Genomic DNA, 18,744 nt, shown 5'->3' with positions numbered 1-18,744 from the left:
AAGTAACGTAAAGTTTTAAAGGTTCTCTTCCAATTGAGTTAGCTTGACTTATTATTTTTGATCAACTTCTACTATTTGGATATCAAGTACCTGCTACTTATAAAAACATAATTTCATTTTACTAATTTATTTAAATTACATGACAGACATGTTTGGAATGTTTTGATTCCTGAGGTGAATTTGACACCAAACATAAAAGATTAATATCTTTTATGTTTGGTGTCAAATTCACCTCAGGAATCTTCAGTCTGATATAACAACTGGATTGATTTCAATTCTGAAGAGGACAATGGAGTAAAAGTAAAATGTCTTTGTCTTAACATTATGCACAAAGTTTAACAACTTGTTTTTTTAGTTGTTTTATTTCTTACTGAAACATTACATAAACATTTATAAATGTGATTTCAAAGTTATGAATTTACTGTAATTTATCCATTGGGCATTAAAAAAAAGCACTAATAGCAAACTTTAAAAACGGTCAAGTGAGCTTTTCATTTTGATTTTTTTTTAATCTATTTTCTTCTAACACTTCACTAGTGAGGTTATTTCCTGTCAAATATGGAGGTCCGTCCACTCGGTTGCAGGTGTTCGTTTTTGAAATGTGAGCAGGCGGGATTGAAGATTCACTGAAAAGCTAGAGACATCAGTCTTAATGCGGCTGTCTTCATCACTGCTGACTGTGAAAATGTGTTACATTAAAGCATGCTCATTCAGTGGCACTGTTAGCTAAAAGCTAATAAGCTAACACAGCCACTTTACTAAATTAGCTGACCGAGTTCACAGCTCAGCAGTGCAGAGGTAGCCAAGACAGGCTTAAGTTTTTAAATTACGGACAATGTGTTGTTCTGAGGTTTTCTCCCCTTTTTTGATGCAATGCTCTCTGTAATATACCGACATTATGATGAAGTCTTTCAAATTTAAGGGGATGAAGTTAATGAAGATTTCAGAACTGATGAAAAAGCAGCAGGTCAAAACTTGGAGTAACTCCTACACTTGTGTGGAAGAACAAATATCACTGTATGGAGAAGAGCCAATAACTACCATTTCATCATAGTCAGTTTAAAATTAATTTACCTAAGTAGTTTGGCTGTATTGTATGATTACGATAATGAATTGGAGAGATGATTTGCTATAAAATGATCTTGTGAATTAGTGGATTAATGTGTGTTTATGCTTTTGTTCATTCATGTCTGATGAGCCAGATCTGAGATGATGCAGTGGCCTTGGTTATAATAATCCATGACAACGACCCAGTTCATCACCAGTCTGTGAAATTCTTTTAAAGTGACTTTGTGAAGGTCTCCCAAGAACTGCTGATAAACTTCTCGGTATGTTTGGAGTGATCTATGCACTACATCTACTACTACAATAATTACAAGGAGCAGAACAGCACTGTATTCATTCAGAGCTGCTGAAATGGTCCCAACTTAGAGACTCACGAGTCTGGATCACTGTATCACAGCACAGCATCCTGTTTTGTTTGTTGTTGTTTTTGGACTACAAGAGATTTCTGATAGTCATTGTTTTGAATATGAATGTTAACCAAGCAGGTATTGAAAAAAAAAATAACAGAACCAGGACATCGGTCTATGTACGGGAGTATGGGAAACAAATGAAAAGTTTGTAGTTACTAAATATTTTTGAATTCATTAAACATTTTGCTTTTATTTTAGTCAAAAGGTACACGTCAAATATAATCAAAATACTGGAGTTCTGATAAGCATCAACTTTTAAGTTCATAAACTTAAAAAAAAAATTAAGGCAACCAATAGCAGAACTTCTTTGGGTTTACAGTGTAGACAACTGCAGTGCCTTCATAGCATCCAGTTACACTGAACAAAAGCTAATGAATCAAATGCATTTAAGTTAGAGGGACAAAACAAAAACACACACTGTGTCTGGCTCGTCTCCTCCATCTTTGTTTGGGTGAGAAGAGGATTGAGACGGCTGGTTGGGGTGAGCAGGGTGTGTGAATAGGAGGTGTGTGTGAGTGAGAGAGAAAGAGGGTGAGAGGTCTCAGCTACACTGATCCTCACAGCTATTGACCACATTAATCATGTTGCATATAGAGGATGTGTGCGTGCGATTGTCCCTCCTGTCCCTGTGTGTTGCTGCACTTGACTGCTCCTATCAATTCAATTTCATTTCTCCCCTCCCTCCCTGCCTCTCCAAGCAGCACCCACCCCACCACCACCAGTCTGTGAAGCCTGTAGTCTCCCTCTCTGTGTGTGTGATGGACTGCTGAGAGTCTAATGAGGTCCCTCCCTCCCCTTTGGCTTTTTTGTGACAGGAGTGTGTGTGAAGGGGGGGGGGGGGGGGGGGCAGGGAGCCAGAGGTGACAGGTTGGTTATGTACTTTGTACATTTGCCTTTCAGCTCTCCTCTTCCTCCCTCCTGTCGCTTCTTCCTTGCTTCACACCTCCCCTCACCCCCCTTTCCTTCCATTTCTCCCTTCATTACATCCTCTCCTACCCTCCCCATCCCCTCCACATTCATCTCATCCATCCCATCTCTGCCCAGACTCCCCCCCCCCCCCCCCACCCACACACAGCTTGTCCTCCTCCCCTTTTCCTCCTCCACTCTCTGCAGTCGTCTTACCATTCATTTGTCGGTGAGACTGCGGCCTAATGGGCCATAGCAGGCCTTCCACAAAAGAAACCCACACAGAGTGCTGTTATTAGCAGATAGGGAGAGAAAGAGGAGGGAGGCAAATGGACAGGCGTAGAAAAGAGGGGAGGGAGAAACACAGCAGAACTGTGAACAGGAGAGGAAGGAAAAAAAAGGGTGGGGGGGTAACTGGGGTGATTCATTTTAATGTGCTGTTCAATTAACAAGTGCTGAGGAGGCATCTTCTGCTCTCTGGCCTCGTTTGACTGTGTCTGTGCGCTCTGGCAGTTAACTGACTGGCTTGTTTAGAGGAGCAGAGGCCAAATAGTGGAGCAATATGACCCAACAGCATTTACACGGCACACTGACAGACATGCAGGGAGCGTTCAAAGCCTCTGCTTTGAACGCCCCAGGTACACATGTTGCTGTGTACCTGGGGCAGGTACACAGCAACGGTTTCAGTGCAGCGTTAACACACAGAATTAAATTTGAAAAAACATCTGCATTAACGACATTGGGCTATGCACGTTTCCATAAAAGCCTTTTATTTTGAGAGGATAAACTATGGGCTACACAGAGACAAACAGCAACAACACACATTTTTACCGATAGACAATTTACAGTCAGTACAAGCATGGCTTTGGACTGTAGGAGGAAGCCAGAGCACCTGTGTAGACCCACACAGGGCCAGAACATGTAGACTCTACATAAATAAATGAAATAAAATAAATTAAAACCCATGATCATCTGTGATGTAGCAGTGCTATTCCAAGCACCACTGTGCTGCTTCAGATAATAATTTCTTTATTAACTGAGATTTACCTGTGATTTCTCATTAAAACAAACACATTCATTTGTTATTTTTAATTTATGACAGTGTCACAACTGGCCATTGTTACTTTTGTGTACTCAGTTTGCTGTTAGTTTGTTTCAGTTTGCTGCGTTTGACAACGCAGAAAGTTTTACAAAGGAAAGCTTGCAATTGGGCAAGACAATTTTTTGGGGGGATAAGTCTAGTTTGGTGTTCTGGTCACACTGGGGGTGGGGGGTGGGTGGGGGGGAGTCAGCCAGGCCCATTTACTAATGCAGTCTGACAGTCTGAATCACCATAATAGGCAGCTTGGTCCCTGAGTGATACAATTATTTGTAGTTTTAGAACTAAGTGCTTCCTTTTAAAACCTTGTTGACACATATGGCAGGATGAAATAAGAAAAAGAAAAACCATGACCAGTCTTCAAAGCCTCAAATCATGTTAAGAGGTCAGCACTGATGAATTACATATCAACGGTTAACAGAAGGCCAGAAAATGTTTTCATGTGAAGGGAACAGAAAAGAACTATGGTGAGGAGGAGGACATCTGCAGGCCACAAGAACGCCAAGCGGTGCAAGAAGAAAGATATCCGGCATGCTTGTTGACTTCCATTTCCCGAGATCAAAGTCTGAAAGTGTATGGAAATAGTTTATAATCCAACTCTAATGGCTGTGTCTCACAACAGCCTCCTATGGGCCCCTTTCTGTCTTGCTGGCAGTTATAGCGCTGTTGTGAAGGGCTTTCAGTGCCTCTGAGACTGGAAATGCACATAGGATAGAGGCACTCGCTGCAATACACAGCTGTGTGTATTCAAAAGGAGGGTGGGGAAAAAAACGAAAAAGAGGGCGATTATTATCTGTGCCTGAAATCTATGATCTACGAATGGCCATTCCAAGTGGAGACGGGCAGCACAATAAAGGGCCAAATACACTGCGTTGAAAAGAAAGATTGGAGCATTAGCATAGAGATCAAGAAACAGTCAGTCCTGGCTAACACAAAGTGAGGCGTAATGGGAGCAGAAAGAAGGAATTTTCTTTCACACTCAAAGCCAGCAGAGCGCTGTGCTCAGATCGCTACAGATGTGGAGCTCAAAAACATAAATCATATTACTTTAAAAGGGATTCCTTTCCAGCTGTTGCATTTTATATACGTGCAGTGCAAGTTTGCATTGTGGACTGTGCAAACCCAGAAGTGGCCACAGCTACAGAAACCTGTCAGTGTTAAAAACAAAACACACAAAAATAACAAACAAACCCTAATTTAATTGGCTCAAAGGATCCCAGATCTTACAAACAGATTACACATATGTATGATATGGAGTATGATGATAGAAAACTATACCACATCAGTCTTTCTATCAACAACCAAACCAACAGTATGGGGGGAAGACCAATTTATGGCCAATTTGCTAATACAAACACATTGTTTTCTTATGATTATAAACCTCCTTAGTCATCACCACAGCATTCTCAAAGCCATGACTAATATGGGAGTCATAATTCCACATAGTGTAGGTCTTCCGTTGATGGAGAAGCTAAGGAGAGGCAGTTGCTTTAGACTTCCAAAGAGCCAATGGAGAAAACTGTGTGCATAGGTCGAACCCTCAATGGCTGAACATGTGGTTCACTACGTATAGAAAGATGACCAAAAAAAAAAGCCAAAACAGTATCGAAGAGAAACAAAAAGTGGCTGCAGTGGACAATTAAAACAGTTTTTAAAGCCAACTGGAAGAACGATGACTCATATTGTTACGCTACAACTCACACTGACACAACCTAAAGTCATTTTGACTCGTGAAATAGTTTGAACTATCCCTTTAAGCTTTGAAGGCAACAAAAAGGGGGGGGGGGGGGGGGGGGCACCTTGAATGAGAGTTCTGCTTGGTTGACTTCTATCCAACCATCAAGTAATCAATAGGAGGGCAGAGATGAAGAGAGGAATTCTGCCCGTTTCCCACAAAGTTAAAGACAGGAGGAAGGATAATGGGTTTGAGGTCAATATGATGAGAACATCTTTTAATCTGGGGTAACATTACTCTGTTGGGTTGGTGTGCATCCCAAAAAGAAAACTCGAAAAGGAATCCCATCCTCTTCAGACGGGTCTAAACTCAGGAGATTTATCTCATTCCCCCTTTAAACAATGCTACCTGTCAAAGCATTTGTTCCACACTTCAGACATCCAGGATTTCCACTCCACAGGCATTACTTGTACTTTTAATGGAAATGTGTAACTTAATCTTATGTGGGAAGGTTATGAGCTTATACTGGGGGGGGGTTTCTGTTGCAAGAGTGTAACAACCTGTTTGTAGGACTGCATTCATTTCGGGTCTCCTTTGCATTTCAAATGACCCTTTACTCGCTGTCAGCCCATTTTTCTCCTTTCTCCCCAAAATTTGTTAGGCAATTACAACCAAACTAAGACATAAGTCCAGCCTGCAAGCATTAATCTTCCTTTTCAAGTTCAGCCTCTCTCAGAGACAGGGACAGAGGCCAAATGTGCACAAACAACCATAGTAAACATACGCTTGTGCACATACAAAAAGACAATAAAGGACAGGTGTGGAACAGCGCAATAACTGAATACAGCAAGCCGTCAGCTTCAAGAGCTAAAAAAAAAAAAAACAGGACAAGGCCACCATTGATCTCTGCTGATAATTGCACACCCATCTAAGGTAAAAGCACTAAAAGCTAGGTAGGAGGAAAACACACAGGATAGGGAAGCATGAGAACAGGACAGAAGCAGTAAAAATGTGTTTGCACTGCATTTTATTTTACACAAACACACACACACACACATACACACACACACACATGTTGGTACTGTGACAAAAAAGTAAGAAAGGAGCCGTTATTGAGGGACAGAGTAGAGCAAACAATACCAACGGCAAAGAATGCCATCCTTTTTTGCTACCTACTGCAAACATGTCCTGAGTGGAAACAGCAAAGTAAGAAATCACAGTTAAAAAAACAAAAAAAGTTCAAGTGGCATTTTTAGTGGTTCTTTGTGTTTAAAGTGAGGGCCATTTATTCTGGTTACAGTGTAACAAAGCTGGTTGTAGCCATTCTCTCATTAAAGTGTTTCCATTAACTGTTCATTGCTCTGATCCTTACAGAGAAACACGTCTCCTGGGCAAACTTTTGACTCACACATGTCTGAAACACACTAGTTTGTGCAATACGCTTTTAATTTATGTATAAAAGCAAAACTGGGAACCAGCACCACCACAAGACCACGGCCAACCCCTCTGTTTTCTCAAAATAATTCATGATGTTGCACAAAAAAAAAATAAACTAAGTAATTGTGTATAACACATGAAACATGCCCTGCCCCACAGGAAGAAAAAACAAAAACAAAAAAACAAGCACAAGTGCAAGGACACTGAGATGTCAAGGAGCTTTCAATGTCTTCTCTGACTGCAAGAGCACCCTTCCTGTGTGTCAGATGTAAATCAGGTATCCACTACATCTTTAGTAAGGGCTGAGCACGAATGCATGTACACATTAACAGTTGTTGACAATCAACACAAAGCCATGGAGATCATGTTGAACCCTTACGCAGGTATAATAGTTGCAACATCTTTTTAATTGCTGCATGTGCTATAATTGCTATCCGGTTGTTCAGTCTGACGTCACTAGCCGTGTCTGGGTCTAAACTCCGCTGCAGGTCCATATATCAAACGATCACTATGGCATTACTGAGAGTTGAAAAACTGTCTAAAGTCTTTCATCTTTAATAAAATGATCAGCGTTCTGCTCTACCAGGTGTAAAAATTGAGTTTAACATCCAGGCATCCATGAAAACGGAATTTATGACATTTAACGGAGTTAGAAGTTAGCAGGGAGTTAGCTCGCTAGCTTCTATCTAAATATAATATAGCATGTCCTGACTGCGGGGTTTTGGAAACAAATTAAAACGTACAGCTCTGTTATCACTTCCAAGACAGAAAACTAAACAGCAGTGACGTTTGCAGGGTTACTGAAGTTTGGCTAGCTGGTATATAATGATGTGCTACATGACTGCTAGCGACACAGCTATGTTAGCATAATATAAACAAGCTAACTTTTTTTCCACTCGATTAAAGTTACCGTGAGTGTTGTCGGTGGTCAGGAACAAATGTAATCGCATGGCAGGATGCTGTAAAAGGACCAAACTTCAGCCAGGAGAACAACTGAGATAATCCATCCACAATACGAGGTTAGTCATTCATATACTGCTGCATGGGCTGGGCTGTAGTTACATCCTAAGGTTTTAAAAACTGAGCTTAAATAAATGATTAGTGGTGATAAAAGCCGAGGGAGGTCAACAGGGATCACCGACTGTTTTAGGAGCTTTTTGAGATCAAATAGAAGAAAATACATAACATTAAACATGTTAACAACACAAAAGCCATATTAAACGCAGACTACTTTAGACCCGGAAGTAGGATCCGTCGCGTCATCACTGAACAACCGGATTGTTAGACAATCCCTCATGTAAAGAACTGCTCTAACTTCCAGTCATTTTCTCCTCATTCTTGCTGGTTTTCATGTGGTGCCTTGACAACACATTGCATGTGAACAGCATGAACGGCTTGACACTAACATTTCAAAACCATGTGCTAAATCAAGAAAAAAAAGTAGCACTGGATCAGCTGTTTAAGTGAAAAGCGTAGAGCACTTGGCAACAACAGTGAGACAAAAGAAGGGGTGGGTTAATACTTCCCTCTATTCTGCTTCCATCATTCCTTTCGTGCCTTAAATGTAATGTACAAATAGTGGAGGAAGCTCTCAAAGAACAACAAGCTTTGATTAATGATTTTATGTAATCAGGACATGCTCTCTCTGTCTCACACAGACACACACACACGTACAGGTGGCTGGCCCTTTGATGAGTACAACAACAGAGAGTCCTCCTAATGGCCTCATCTTTCACGAGTCTCTCCAAGAGCTAATAAGAGTGTGGGGACGATTTGTCTTACCAATTTTCCCTTTTCAAGTGTGGCAGGCGTGGAATTAATTACACTGATTAAATATTGTCCGTCTGATTTTTAGCTCTTCCCCAATGCATTGAGTAGCAAATAGCCAACTGGCTAAAGTTTGGGCTCAGTCAAATAAATCTACAACAAAACGCATATGACGCGAAAGAAAATCCTTCTTTTTCTACAGTCACCACTGCAGTGCAGGCTAAAGCACTTTACATGAGAGGGATGATGAGCATTTAAATAAGAGCTTTGGGATATTTAAAAAACAAAAAAAGACTTTCGCCTGGGAGATGAGGGTTTGAGCCCCTGTGGGTCCAGTATTTATTTATTTTTTAATCATTTGATGAGTTCCCTTTTTCATGCAGTTTTGTTTTCATTAGCAGTTTCATTGAACCTTCCTTTGGTTAATTAAATGGGGTCACCATGGTGGAAGTACCCACATCAGATTTAGACAACTTTTTTTCCACTTTTTAAATGCCCTTCCCATTGAAACCCTCATTACTAATGTTAAGGGAAAGCTTGTGTTTTTTGTTAAACTAGAGCCCTAGACAATGTTTATCGCAAGTCTTTCTCATTCCAAATGGCAGACAATGAGAGTAAGAGTAGGAATTTTGCATTCATTCTTTCCACAATCAACTGACCAGTACTACCCCTTTTTCTTCTTTGGTGATGTTCTGTGATATGAGAGGGGTGAGAAAAGGGCAAAAAAGAAGAAATGAGGACAGACTGGTTGGTCAGGGTTTCATGTTACAGCAAGATAATGACCCAAAACAGTTTAACTAAAGGCTTTAAATGCTGGCTGACCAGCACCATAGCCAGACATAAATCCCATCAAACTGGGTCAGAAAAGGACAGAAAGTGGGAATGAAAAGGAAAAGAAAAGTGAAACAACCGTGGGAAAGTCTGCAGAGAAAACTTTATTTAAACTTCCATAGCAGGAAGAATGCCACAAGCCTATATGGCTGGTGAATGAGTCATCCTTTCAAGCGACAATAAGACAAAGAATTTCAGCAACAACTTCAAGTTTATAACAGTTTAAAATCGTCAAACCAGTAGTGTGCATAAAACAGGATAAAACAAATGTGAAATGTCCTCAGAACAAGACTCAAAAGTGCTGGGAAGCAGTATGTGAAGGACATTATAGCAAGCATTTGAAGTTTTAGATTTGAACACAATCACTGAAAATATACATAGAGTCATCATCACTGGGACGGACTATTAGCAGATCCCACACCATTCCACGTACTGGGGTCTAAAGTTTACTCATGATTAGCCAAAACATGAGTCAACATCCCGACACAGCAGAAAAAAACACCGCTGAGTCACAAACCCAGATCATCGCCATCGTCATAATCAAATGTATGACCTCTTTCTTACTCAGTCATACCTGACTCTTTCCAGCTTGTCCCAAAACTTGCAGAAAAGTGTGTGTGTGTATTGGGGGGTTGCAAAAGAGATTAAAGAGCCTGATAAATGGAAAACACACGGAGTTTTATGAAAAACAAAAGAACAGTAAAGACAGAGTGCTCATGGAGATGTGGAAGGAGAGATGAAAAGCGAGAGGTGTCAGCGGACTTGGGGCCTGAGACTCGAATCTGGAAGAAAGATGGGAGATGAGGCAAGCGAAGGATGAGCTCACCAACCCCCGTCTTTTATCGCAACGTGTTCTTGAGAAATCCAAGAGCAGGTTTACACCAGAGGCTCGCAAGCTCTTCTACAACAATGAACCCCACAGCCATTCTGCCAGGAAATGACATCTGTGGAAATACTGGCAGGACACTCACACTCTGCAAAATGAGAGTGTCCGTCACTGCCTAAACAGTGACGGACAAATATCATCTTCCTGACCACAGAACAAGTAAAGGAACACAAAACAGAGCCAACTTTTCCGTGAAGTATCGACTTTTGGTTCTTCAATAACGGTTTTCAGTCCACTGGCTGTCAGTCTCTACACTTTAATCCTGTTCAACTTTGCTGCCGAGCTTTGTCAGAGTCACTGGTGCTTGAAAAGGCGTCGGAGACCCATTACAGTTTTATGTAACGTCACGGAGACAGCGATGTGCACACACATACTACTAAGCACCCCCCTTCCACATACACACCACACAAACACCCCCTTTCTGTGAACAAGGAGTTTTTCTACAGCTGGGTAACAAAGCATGACCCAATAATCCCAAAGCTTGACTCAAAGCTAAAGAAGCCCCCTCCCTCCCAAACACACACACACACACACACACACACACACACACACACACGCGCGTTCCCCCTCCCTCCACTTATATCCCTTCCTCCCGCTCTCTGAGGACTTTATAAAGGCTGTGGCATGGGGGCTTCAGGGCGACTTTGCAGTGTAGGAAAGGGGGGGTTACAAAAACAAGCATGCTTCGCTTTGATTATTGAAATTATGACTTGGAGCAAGGAATACATTATTATAAACACATGTGCCAATGAGATGTTGATGAGCTCACGTCCCTTCAATCCATCACTATTACTATTAAAAGAGGCTCTTCCACAAAAGCCCTTCACTTGTAGTGTACTTTTTTTGGGGGGGGGCTACTAAGGAACAATACCAGCCATTTCATTTCTAAATGGTCAATGCATCAATCAATGGGTGTCTTTGGCAATAAAGGTTATCACTTTCAACTGAAGAGATCCTTTTTTTCTCCCCTTCTCTTCTCATTTCATTATTGCGCTCATCAGTCGAGGGGCCGTTACATTACGCAAGCTGATAAAGCAATAAAAGCCCAGCAGCTAGAGGCAAGGGAGCAGCAAAACACCATGTCCGCTGAATATTGCCCAGCGCTGTGTCCCAATAATTATTACCTGAGAACACAAGAACGACTTGAGAGATTGCTCTAGGCGCACCAATTCTGAGAAACATGGGGCAAAAAAGTCAAAAGATGAGCAGGAGATTAAAGGAATAGGAGCTCCTGCTGTGCTTGTAATAGCTGTGAGGAACAACAACAACAAAAACAATAAATACAAATAAAACTGCATATCTCGTGATGGTTTAGCTTGTGGGCTCATCACATCTGTGCTTCAAAAAACAAAAACAAACCAAAAGAAAAACTCGATTACACTTTAAATGCACTTAATTTCCATAAAAGAGCCCAAATCTGGTGACCCAGGCAAACAGCTGACTCAGCTCTAGAAAAGTCAAACGCAGACACGAGGCTGCACGGCTGCAGCACAGTCTCACCCTTCACATAAAAAACACCCAACTGAATTACTTTGTTTTGGTGTACAAATAGTAGCTCAGAGTATGTTCTAAACCATTAATATGCAAACCATGCGGTTCAGAAACTGAATAGCAGTTCCAGACTGCAATTCCCCAATACACCTTTCCTCCTCCCCTTTTCCCCTCCAAGCCATGCAACATCAACATGCATGTGTCAGCACGCAGCTCCTAATCACTCACCAGCAAGTTGCTATTAAAGAATACATGAGCCACGTCCATCTCCCTTTCCTATAAAACAAAAAAACAAGTATGACCACTATAAGTGGCATTTAGAAACACGCCACGCATCGGGCCAAAGCAAGCTCTTGAAACTTGCACATTTTTTGCGGCTGTGCAACGCGATCCTTAACTATTCTGTGTGAGCCAGCCCAACCTATCCAAACCTAGCTGTGAAAAACAACCCGAAGACAATTGTACTCCTGTTAAGTCAGTCAGCAAAAAAAAAAAAAAAACTTCCACAGTTACCGGTTCCCATGCTCCACACAGTGACGAGCAAGCCGAGTCTTATCTTGATGTCGCGCAGCTATTTGGCCCCAGTCTTGTGTTTTGTTGACAGAAAGACAAAACCATGTGCCTGCCTGCCTTGACTGACCTTGGGAGGGGGAGGCTGGGTAAGAGGAGGAGGAGGATGGAAACGATTCGCCATGGAGCCAGGTAAGACTTAGTAAGGTGTTGTGTTATGGGAATGTACTCTTTGTTTTGACTGTTGAACTTTCAAAACTCAAGTTTATACCAACAAAATTCACAGTTACTGTAATTGTATTCCGTAGCTGCAGACGGTAGACCTGACAGGATCCCCTTCACCCCCTTCTACCCAGACTTTCACCTCAGTGGTTGTGTTTGTAATGGCAGGAAGTGATAAAATAGGTCATCACTCAGAACTTACACCTTTAACTCAAGACTGCGGTTTGCTGACAATCTTTGCAAAAGCACACACTTCGAATCCCTGAGGTGAGACCAGCCTCTGGGTCCTCAACTCTCTTTGGAAGAAAAAATAAGAAACTTATCAAAGCAGACTGCATCCAGCTTCAGATTTCATTTAGTTCAATGAGCATTTATGAAATGCAATTAGATACAGCAGTCAGCAAGAAAAGAAGCAGCCAAACAGTTTGTAGCTTTCACCGCCCCCCCATACCTTGGAGCAACATGAACCCAGACAAGCTTCAGTGGCTCTCACACCATATGGTCTAAGAAAAATCCTTGCAGTTACCATAAACGACTTTTTTCAACATTATCCATCGGCTTCATCGGATCAATTTCGCCAATGTTCGAGCTCAAATTCGTGGCCGTGCACGAGAACCTATGAAAAATCTGAGTGGAGATGGATGCTTTGCGGAATGGCCCTTTGTTTGGAAACAGCCTTCTCTGCAGCGCTGGCAATGCGAGACGCTTATCGATCATTTCAACTGGAAACCTTTTGTGTTGCGCGCGACTGCGAGGCTGCGGGCAAACGGCATCGGTAATAACGAAAATTAATGCCGTACTGCGTCTGCTATTAAGGTTCTCTTTAATTAGAGAAACTACAAAAATACTCCCAACGTGGATTTTTATTATTCCACGCTGGTGGCGTCGGAGCTCTTTGTCCGGTCCGAGCAGCAGCCGCAAATAAACAAAAAGCAGTCGGGGGATTTTTTCCCCGGATTAACACCGGATTAATCATAGTAAGAGACCCAATAACCGTCTTTGTTCCTTATTTAAGCCACCCTCAACCAGTGTTGCGTTGAGTAGGAAAAACAAAAGAAAAAAAACTTCTGCAATAGGGAATGAGGGGGGGAAATGATAAAGCCCAGACGCTATAACGTTGGGTCCTTTTGTATCCGCGTCTGTCAAGCCCTCCTCCTCCGCCTGTCTCACGACTCCAGCCACCTCCGGCCGTCGACGCTGACCCTCGCCGAGGCAGAAAAGTGCTCATAGTTGCCAAGACATGGCTTCCGCTTTTTTTTTCTTTTGAAAAGAAAAAAGGCAAGTTGAAGCTTTAAGCTAAACAACGCTGGGTAAAGTGGCAGTAGCCAGCGGTACAGCTACAGAGTAACGCAATAGGAAGCCCTTTAATTTTTAAACAGCAGCTGGTCGGCTAACCTAGCAAGCGCCCCTTTTCCTACGCTTCCCTTTTTCATTTGGGTCCCATAAACCAAAAAAGCGTTAAATTCGACAACAAATGCCTCAGTACGATTGAAACGAACTAAAAAAAACACGAAGTGTTTGTGTAGTTTTATGTGCGCTGAAAAGAGGCGCTTTGCATACTTTCCGCGACAGCAGCAAAAACTTCCATCAATCATCCGCCGTAAAAGGTCCAAGAGCAGCCGCAGCGGAGACTCGAAAAAAAAAACAGTCCAGTGTGTTTATGCCAGGCAGCTTTTGCTTCGGTTAGACAGAAATATTCCACTTACCGACTTGTAAAACGTTTTCCACACAACCGGTTTCTAGCAGTCTGATACCCCGACGGAAAGGCAGTCCGTCTCCCGTCCCCACTGCCCCGGCTGCCCCAACGGTAGCTGTTGTACCGGCGGCAGATCCTCCACCGCCACCGGCGGTTGTAGCTCCGGAACCAGCACCCCCAGCCCCACCGGGAGTCGCCGACGGACCTTCCTCCCCGGCGACTCGGCACTGAAACGACGAATACATGCATATCTCCTTTTCGTTGCGGGGGAAAGACCAGTAGACGATGCGGCGCTGGACGGGCTCCGGGATCCTTTCGAAGCGCTCCTCTACTCTCTCGAAGGCCCACTTTTCCGCTACTGCTTTAGCAGCGCAGTCCAGAAGAGACTCGGGAGAACGATACCGGGAGCTGGGCAACCCGCTGCCGTGGCCGGGCCCCGGCCCGGGACCTCGGGGTGCTGGGCGAAGGCAGGGTCGCTTGCTGGCCGGTGGTACCGAAAGAAGAGGATGAGGCGACTGTTCTCTGCGTCCTTCCGCCATGGTGAGCCGATCAACACTAACGAGACGGACGGTGTGCGGACACCGAGCAGCAGCAGGAAGCCAACAACTCTCACACACACATACACACACTAAGCTCTCTGTGCTCCCAGAGCACTCTAAATAGGGGCTCGTGTCAAACTAGCAAGTATTTCAGGCAGAGCTTCCGGTCACAGCTGTCAAAATAAAACACGTACGCAAACGAGAGAATCTGCCCATTTAAGTCATAACACGGACCTGATGCTGTGAATTTCCATCAAAATTAGGCTCTTGTGATCTGATATCAATGAGACATTTCTCAAGGTCTTTTACGCCTACTTTCCAGGTGAAAAATACCACAATGAGCTCATATTTAGATTAAAACGTCACAAACGGTGAGGGGATGCCTGGATCTGTCTATCCATCGGATAGCGGCTGTAAAAGCAATTTTGGCAAATTCAGCTTTGTTTAGCTTAACTCATGTTTGTCATTCTGATTTCCCAAAGTGACATCAGGTCAAGACCTGAAAGTTCGTTGCACACATGCCATTCATTCATCTAAAGTATTAATTATCTAGGTCTTATTCTGACACATCAGTTCCAAAGACTGGTGTCATAAACTTACCCTTAATATCAGTTATTATAGTATATTATCAAAACTAAGTTAAATAACACATTTACTGATGTAATATAACCACTAAACAATGACAGCCAAATACCTTTTATCATTAATATTTAACTTAGCTAGCTGCCTTTCCTCTAAAGCTTTTATTATTTCTTTCTGATTCATAACAGAAACATTTTCCACATGCTTAAGAATTGGAAGATTGCTTTGGAGGTAGCAGTCTGACAGTCAGTAATGATACCTGATTTAGGTGCTTCTAGTTCCTCAGCTTCTCTGGCCTCTTTTAAACGTTTTAAGCTGTAGTTCTTTCAAGGTCTTTGAACTCTCCACTGCTGGTGTTATTTTATTCCATCCTACTGATGTGTTGGTAGTTGCGCCTCATTCCCTTTTGTCTCTGCATGTATTCCAGAGTTGTAGAAACTTTGCTTAGCTGCCTCTCATTTCTCTCCTCTCAGATAAAGCTCCCCTAGGATGTATAAAGGCTTGCAGAGGTAAATATTCGTCCTATTCTCAGTTAAGAAGTCGATGCTGACATTGCCTCTGAATTTGAAAATGCAGTGTCTTTTGGTCTTTTATTTTAAAACTCAAAACTCTGGATTTCCTGTCGTTTTCCTGGTAAGTTTGTGTGACTTGATCCAGCTTAGCTGGCACAGAGGGCAACAGAGCTGGGAGAGAGAGAGAAGGATTGATTACAGGTAGAGAATGCTGCGCATCATTAATCAGCACAATGACAAGAAAATAGCTTAGACTCATGTCCCAAACCTGCTGTCTTGCTTTCAGACAGTAATTATACAAATGACTGCAAATACACACATGGAGGAAGAGAATAAAACAACAGTAATAAGTCATATATATGGATGACTTACATACATGTAATACTCACTGAAGTTTGGCTTTGATGTTTCTTATAACTGTGAAAATACATGACTATTAACTGCTCAGTCTCTTCCTTCACTCTTTCTTTTCAAACCACAGCACACTCCTTGATGTGAGCATTTTCCACCAGTGGAGAAAGCGATTTCAGCTTCTCCACATGAATAACAAAGTTGCCATTTTGCTAATTAAAGTCACAGTGTTATGTGTCCCATAAATATCAATTACCGCCGATCAGCAAATACACATTCATTTGAATGGGTCCAGCATGCAGTTGCGAGTGTGCCTCCCACAGCAGGACACAAAGGGTTTAAACTAATACTCTGGCTAATGCTCATTTCACATCACAATGGAGCCTGCTGCTCATATACCTGAGGCCATACCTGGATGTTAAGGACTTTAAAAGGCACGCAGTGGGGCTAATATCTTCATCGCGGCATCATTTTTGAGAACAATAACAGGAATGAATTCTTGTCATTTTTCTGTCTGTGCCTTAAGCAGAAGTTGTGGGTCTGTTCGTGCAGTTATTGTTTTTGTGTATGGAGTTCCTTGTGAGATCGTAGCAGATGGCTGATGCTAAATATGAGTATGACGTTAGACAAAACCACTCTTTGCCTTACACCGTTGTGAATATTATTTATATTTAACTTGAGCTTTATAGTCTCGTGGGCTATACATTTGCCCCCACAAGCAAAGCACTCCCCTGTGGGGGAGACATGAATCCCTTGAGAGTTGCTTAAAAAAATCTGCCAAATAAAAATATGCTCGGCTACCTGCTGTTGTGAATAAAGGATCAGCCAAAATTAGCTACATTTTTCTGAATTCTGAATGTGTGATATGAGACAAGAAAAAGTAACAGTTGGATGCAGTCAGGTTTTGACCTCTGACATCTCCCTTGTTTGTTTAAGAGTGTTTTGCACGTCTGTGAATCACACTAAAAGTATGTGCATATGTCCTGCGAGATTATCAGCTCGGTAAGTGACGAAGGCTGGCCTGGGAAGCAGCTGTATTGATAAAACCACTTTTGAAAGTTGCTCTTATAGAGTTTTTAATGAGTAAAAGCAAAGACGGGCACAAGATACAGGCTAAAATAGACTTTTTTCTTTGTATTTTTTTATTTCTTTGTTTCAGCTTTCCTTTCATGTGACATATTTATATTCTTGTGACAAAGATCAACAATAGGTTGGTTTATCTTGTCTAGCCAACAGCACAACAGCGCCAAATGAAGCCATTTTCTCGTAACCTTTGGTAGACACATGCTTTTATTCACTTTTACAATGATCACTGTAAGCACATTGTTTCCATCGCTGCTTGCTTTCATGTTGTTGAGTCTTTAGTCATTCTTCCTCTGACCGATCTCTTTATGCCAATAGCTATACAACATGTATAGTTTGAGAAGGATGAGATTTGGGACGTTTCTCATTGAATGCATACATGTCTCTCATGAGTTATTGTGACCGAAATGCAAAATGCTTTACGGAAGAGAGAACGTGCCAGAGTTACTCAACAAAGATGCACACAGAGATGTAGTTCTATCAGCTTCCCCAGTGAATAACAAGCCCTGCAGAATTACAATGAAAATACAAAAAAAATGACACATTAGATAACCCTTTCAGATTCTGCAGTGGTCCTCATGATCAATGTGGGTCTGATGCAGATTGATTTTTTCCATGATTGGGGGTACATGAGTGCATAAATGCTTAGATTTGAAGCCGATTCTGTTTCAATGCTTGAGGGATGCTTTGATTTGAGTTTTGGATACTTGCACAAAACAGACAAAGCTGAATTTCATCGAGCTCTGTGAACTTGGAGTGTAGAAAAACCCTTTCAGGTTAGGTGTGGCTGCCTTTTTTTTTAAACGTTCAAGATCAGACACGGACGTTTACTTCCTGAGTTGCTGAAATGTTTCATAATGTACTTGTATAAGAAAATACCTACCAGGTGTTGCTGCTCTTTACAAAGGAGACGCATCATCAAGTATTGATGCCATCAGCTTTTCATTCCCCAGGTGGAGAAGTGGAGGTAACTTGGGATCTTGTCCGCAAGTGGAGGGGTGAGAAGAGTGGAACTCTTCCTTATTAGCAGATGGTTTAGTGCAACATCTCTAGTGAAATCGATGCTTAAGGAGCCCTTTGAGGTAAAGAGCCGAGTGTTAATTCAAAGCTGTTGGTTTACTGGTAGATCCCCGCTACCACCAACACCTGTGGCCATAAGCTGGAGTGACTGAAAGAATAAGCAGTCATAAATGTTTCCCTGAAGGCCGTCTTGGAGCGTCGAGGAGCGTGTCAGGCTACATTTCACTGTGTGTTATACTTGTATAACTATGCATGTGACAAATAAAGAACCTTGAACCTTGAACCTTGGCTCATCTTTAGGGTGAGAGTGAGGAGTTGAGGTGATGTAGTGTGGGCATCTGTATCCTCGATGACTCCTAGATGAGGTGTTTTTCGACAGATTCAACCACGAGGAGATGCCAGGCATGAGACAAAGCATCTCAGAACAACCGGAGCTGAGGGAAAGGGAGGTCTGGGCACCTCTGTTTTTAATGCCCCCCCACACACACAACCCAAACCTGGATAAGCTGTAGAAAATGGATTGGCAGATGGATTAGTTTCACAATACAGGAATGCTGTAGAGTACTCAGGCTGGATCCACATCTTATGCAAACTACCAGTTCCCAGCAGTCCGGCATGAATGGCTTGAAAACCGGTTGAACACGCACCACTATCTGCTGTTC

At 42.3% G+C, this 18,744-nt stretch overlaps 1 protein-coding gene across 2 annotated transcripts in view; it reads right to left on the bottom strand.

Annotated features, from left to right (window-relative positions):
* zswim5 (zinc finger, SWIM-type containing 5) overlaps positions 1 to 16,167 on the bottom strand; it is a 74,378-nt gene extending 58,211 nt beyond the window's left edge. The window contains exon 1 of one of the 2 annotated variants that reach the window (XM_082512625.1): positions 14,006 to 16,167. In XM_082512625.1, coding sequence (XP_082368751.1) covers positions 14,006 to 14,534 — 529 coding nt within the window. In that variant the 5' untranslated portion in view covers positions 14,535 to 16,167. Of the gene's footprint in view, positions 1 to 12,080; positions 12,191 to 14,005 lie in introns of those variants that run through there. The other variant, XM_082512627.1, reaches the window with a different exon arrangement.
* Positions 16,168 to 18,744: the final 2,577 nt, after the last annotated feature.

This window comes from Aulonocara stuartgranti (genome assembly GCF_965226115.1).
Source record: "Aulonocara stuartgranti genome assembly, chromosome: 18".
Taxonomy (NCBI): Eukaryota; Metazoa; Chordata; class Actinopteri; order Cichliformes; family Cichlidae; genus Aulonocara; species Aulonocara stuartgranti.
The sequence above is the reverse complement of the archived record's forward strand: the minus strand, read 5'-3'. Positions and strand labels throughout refer to the sequence as shown.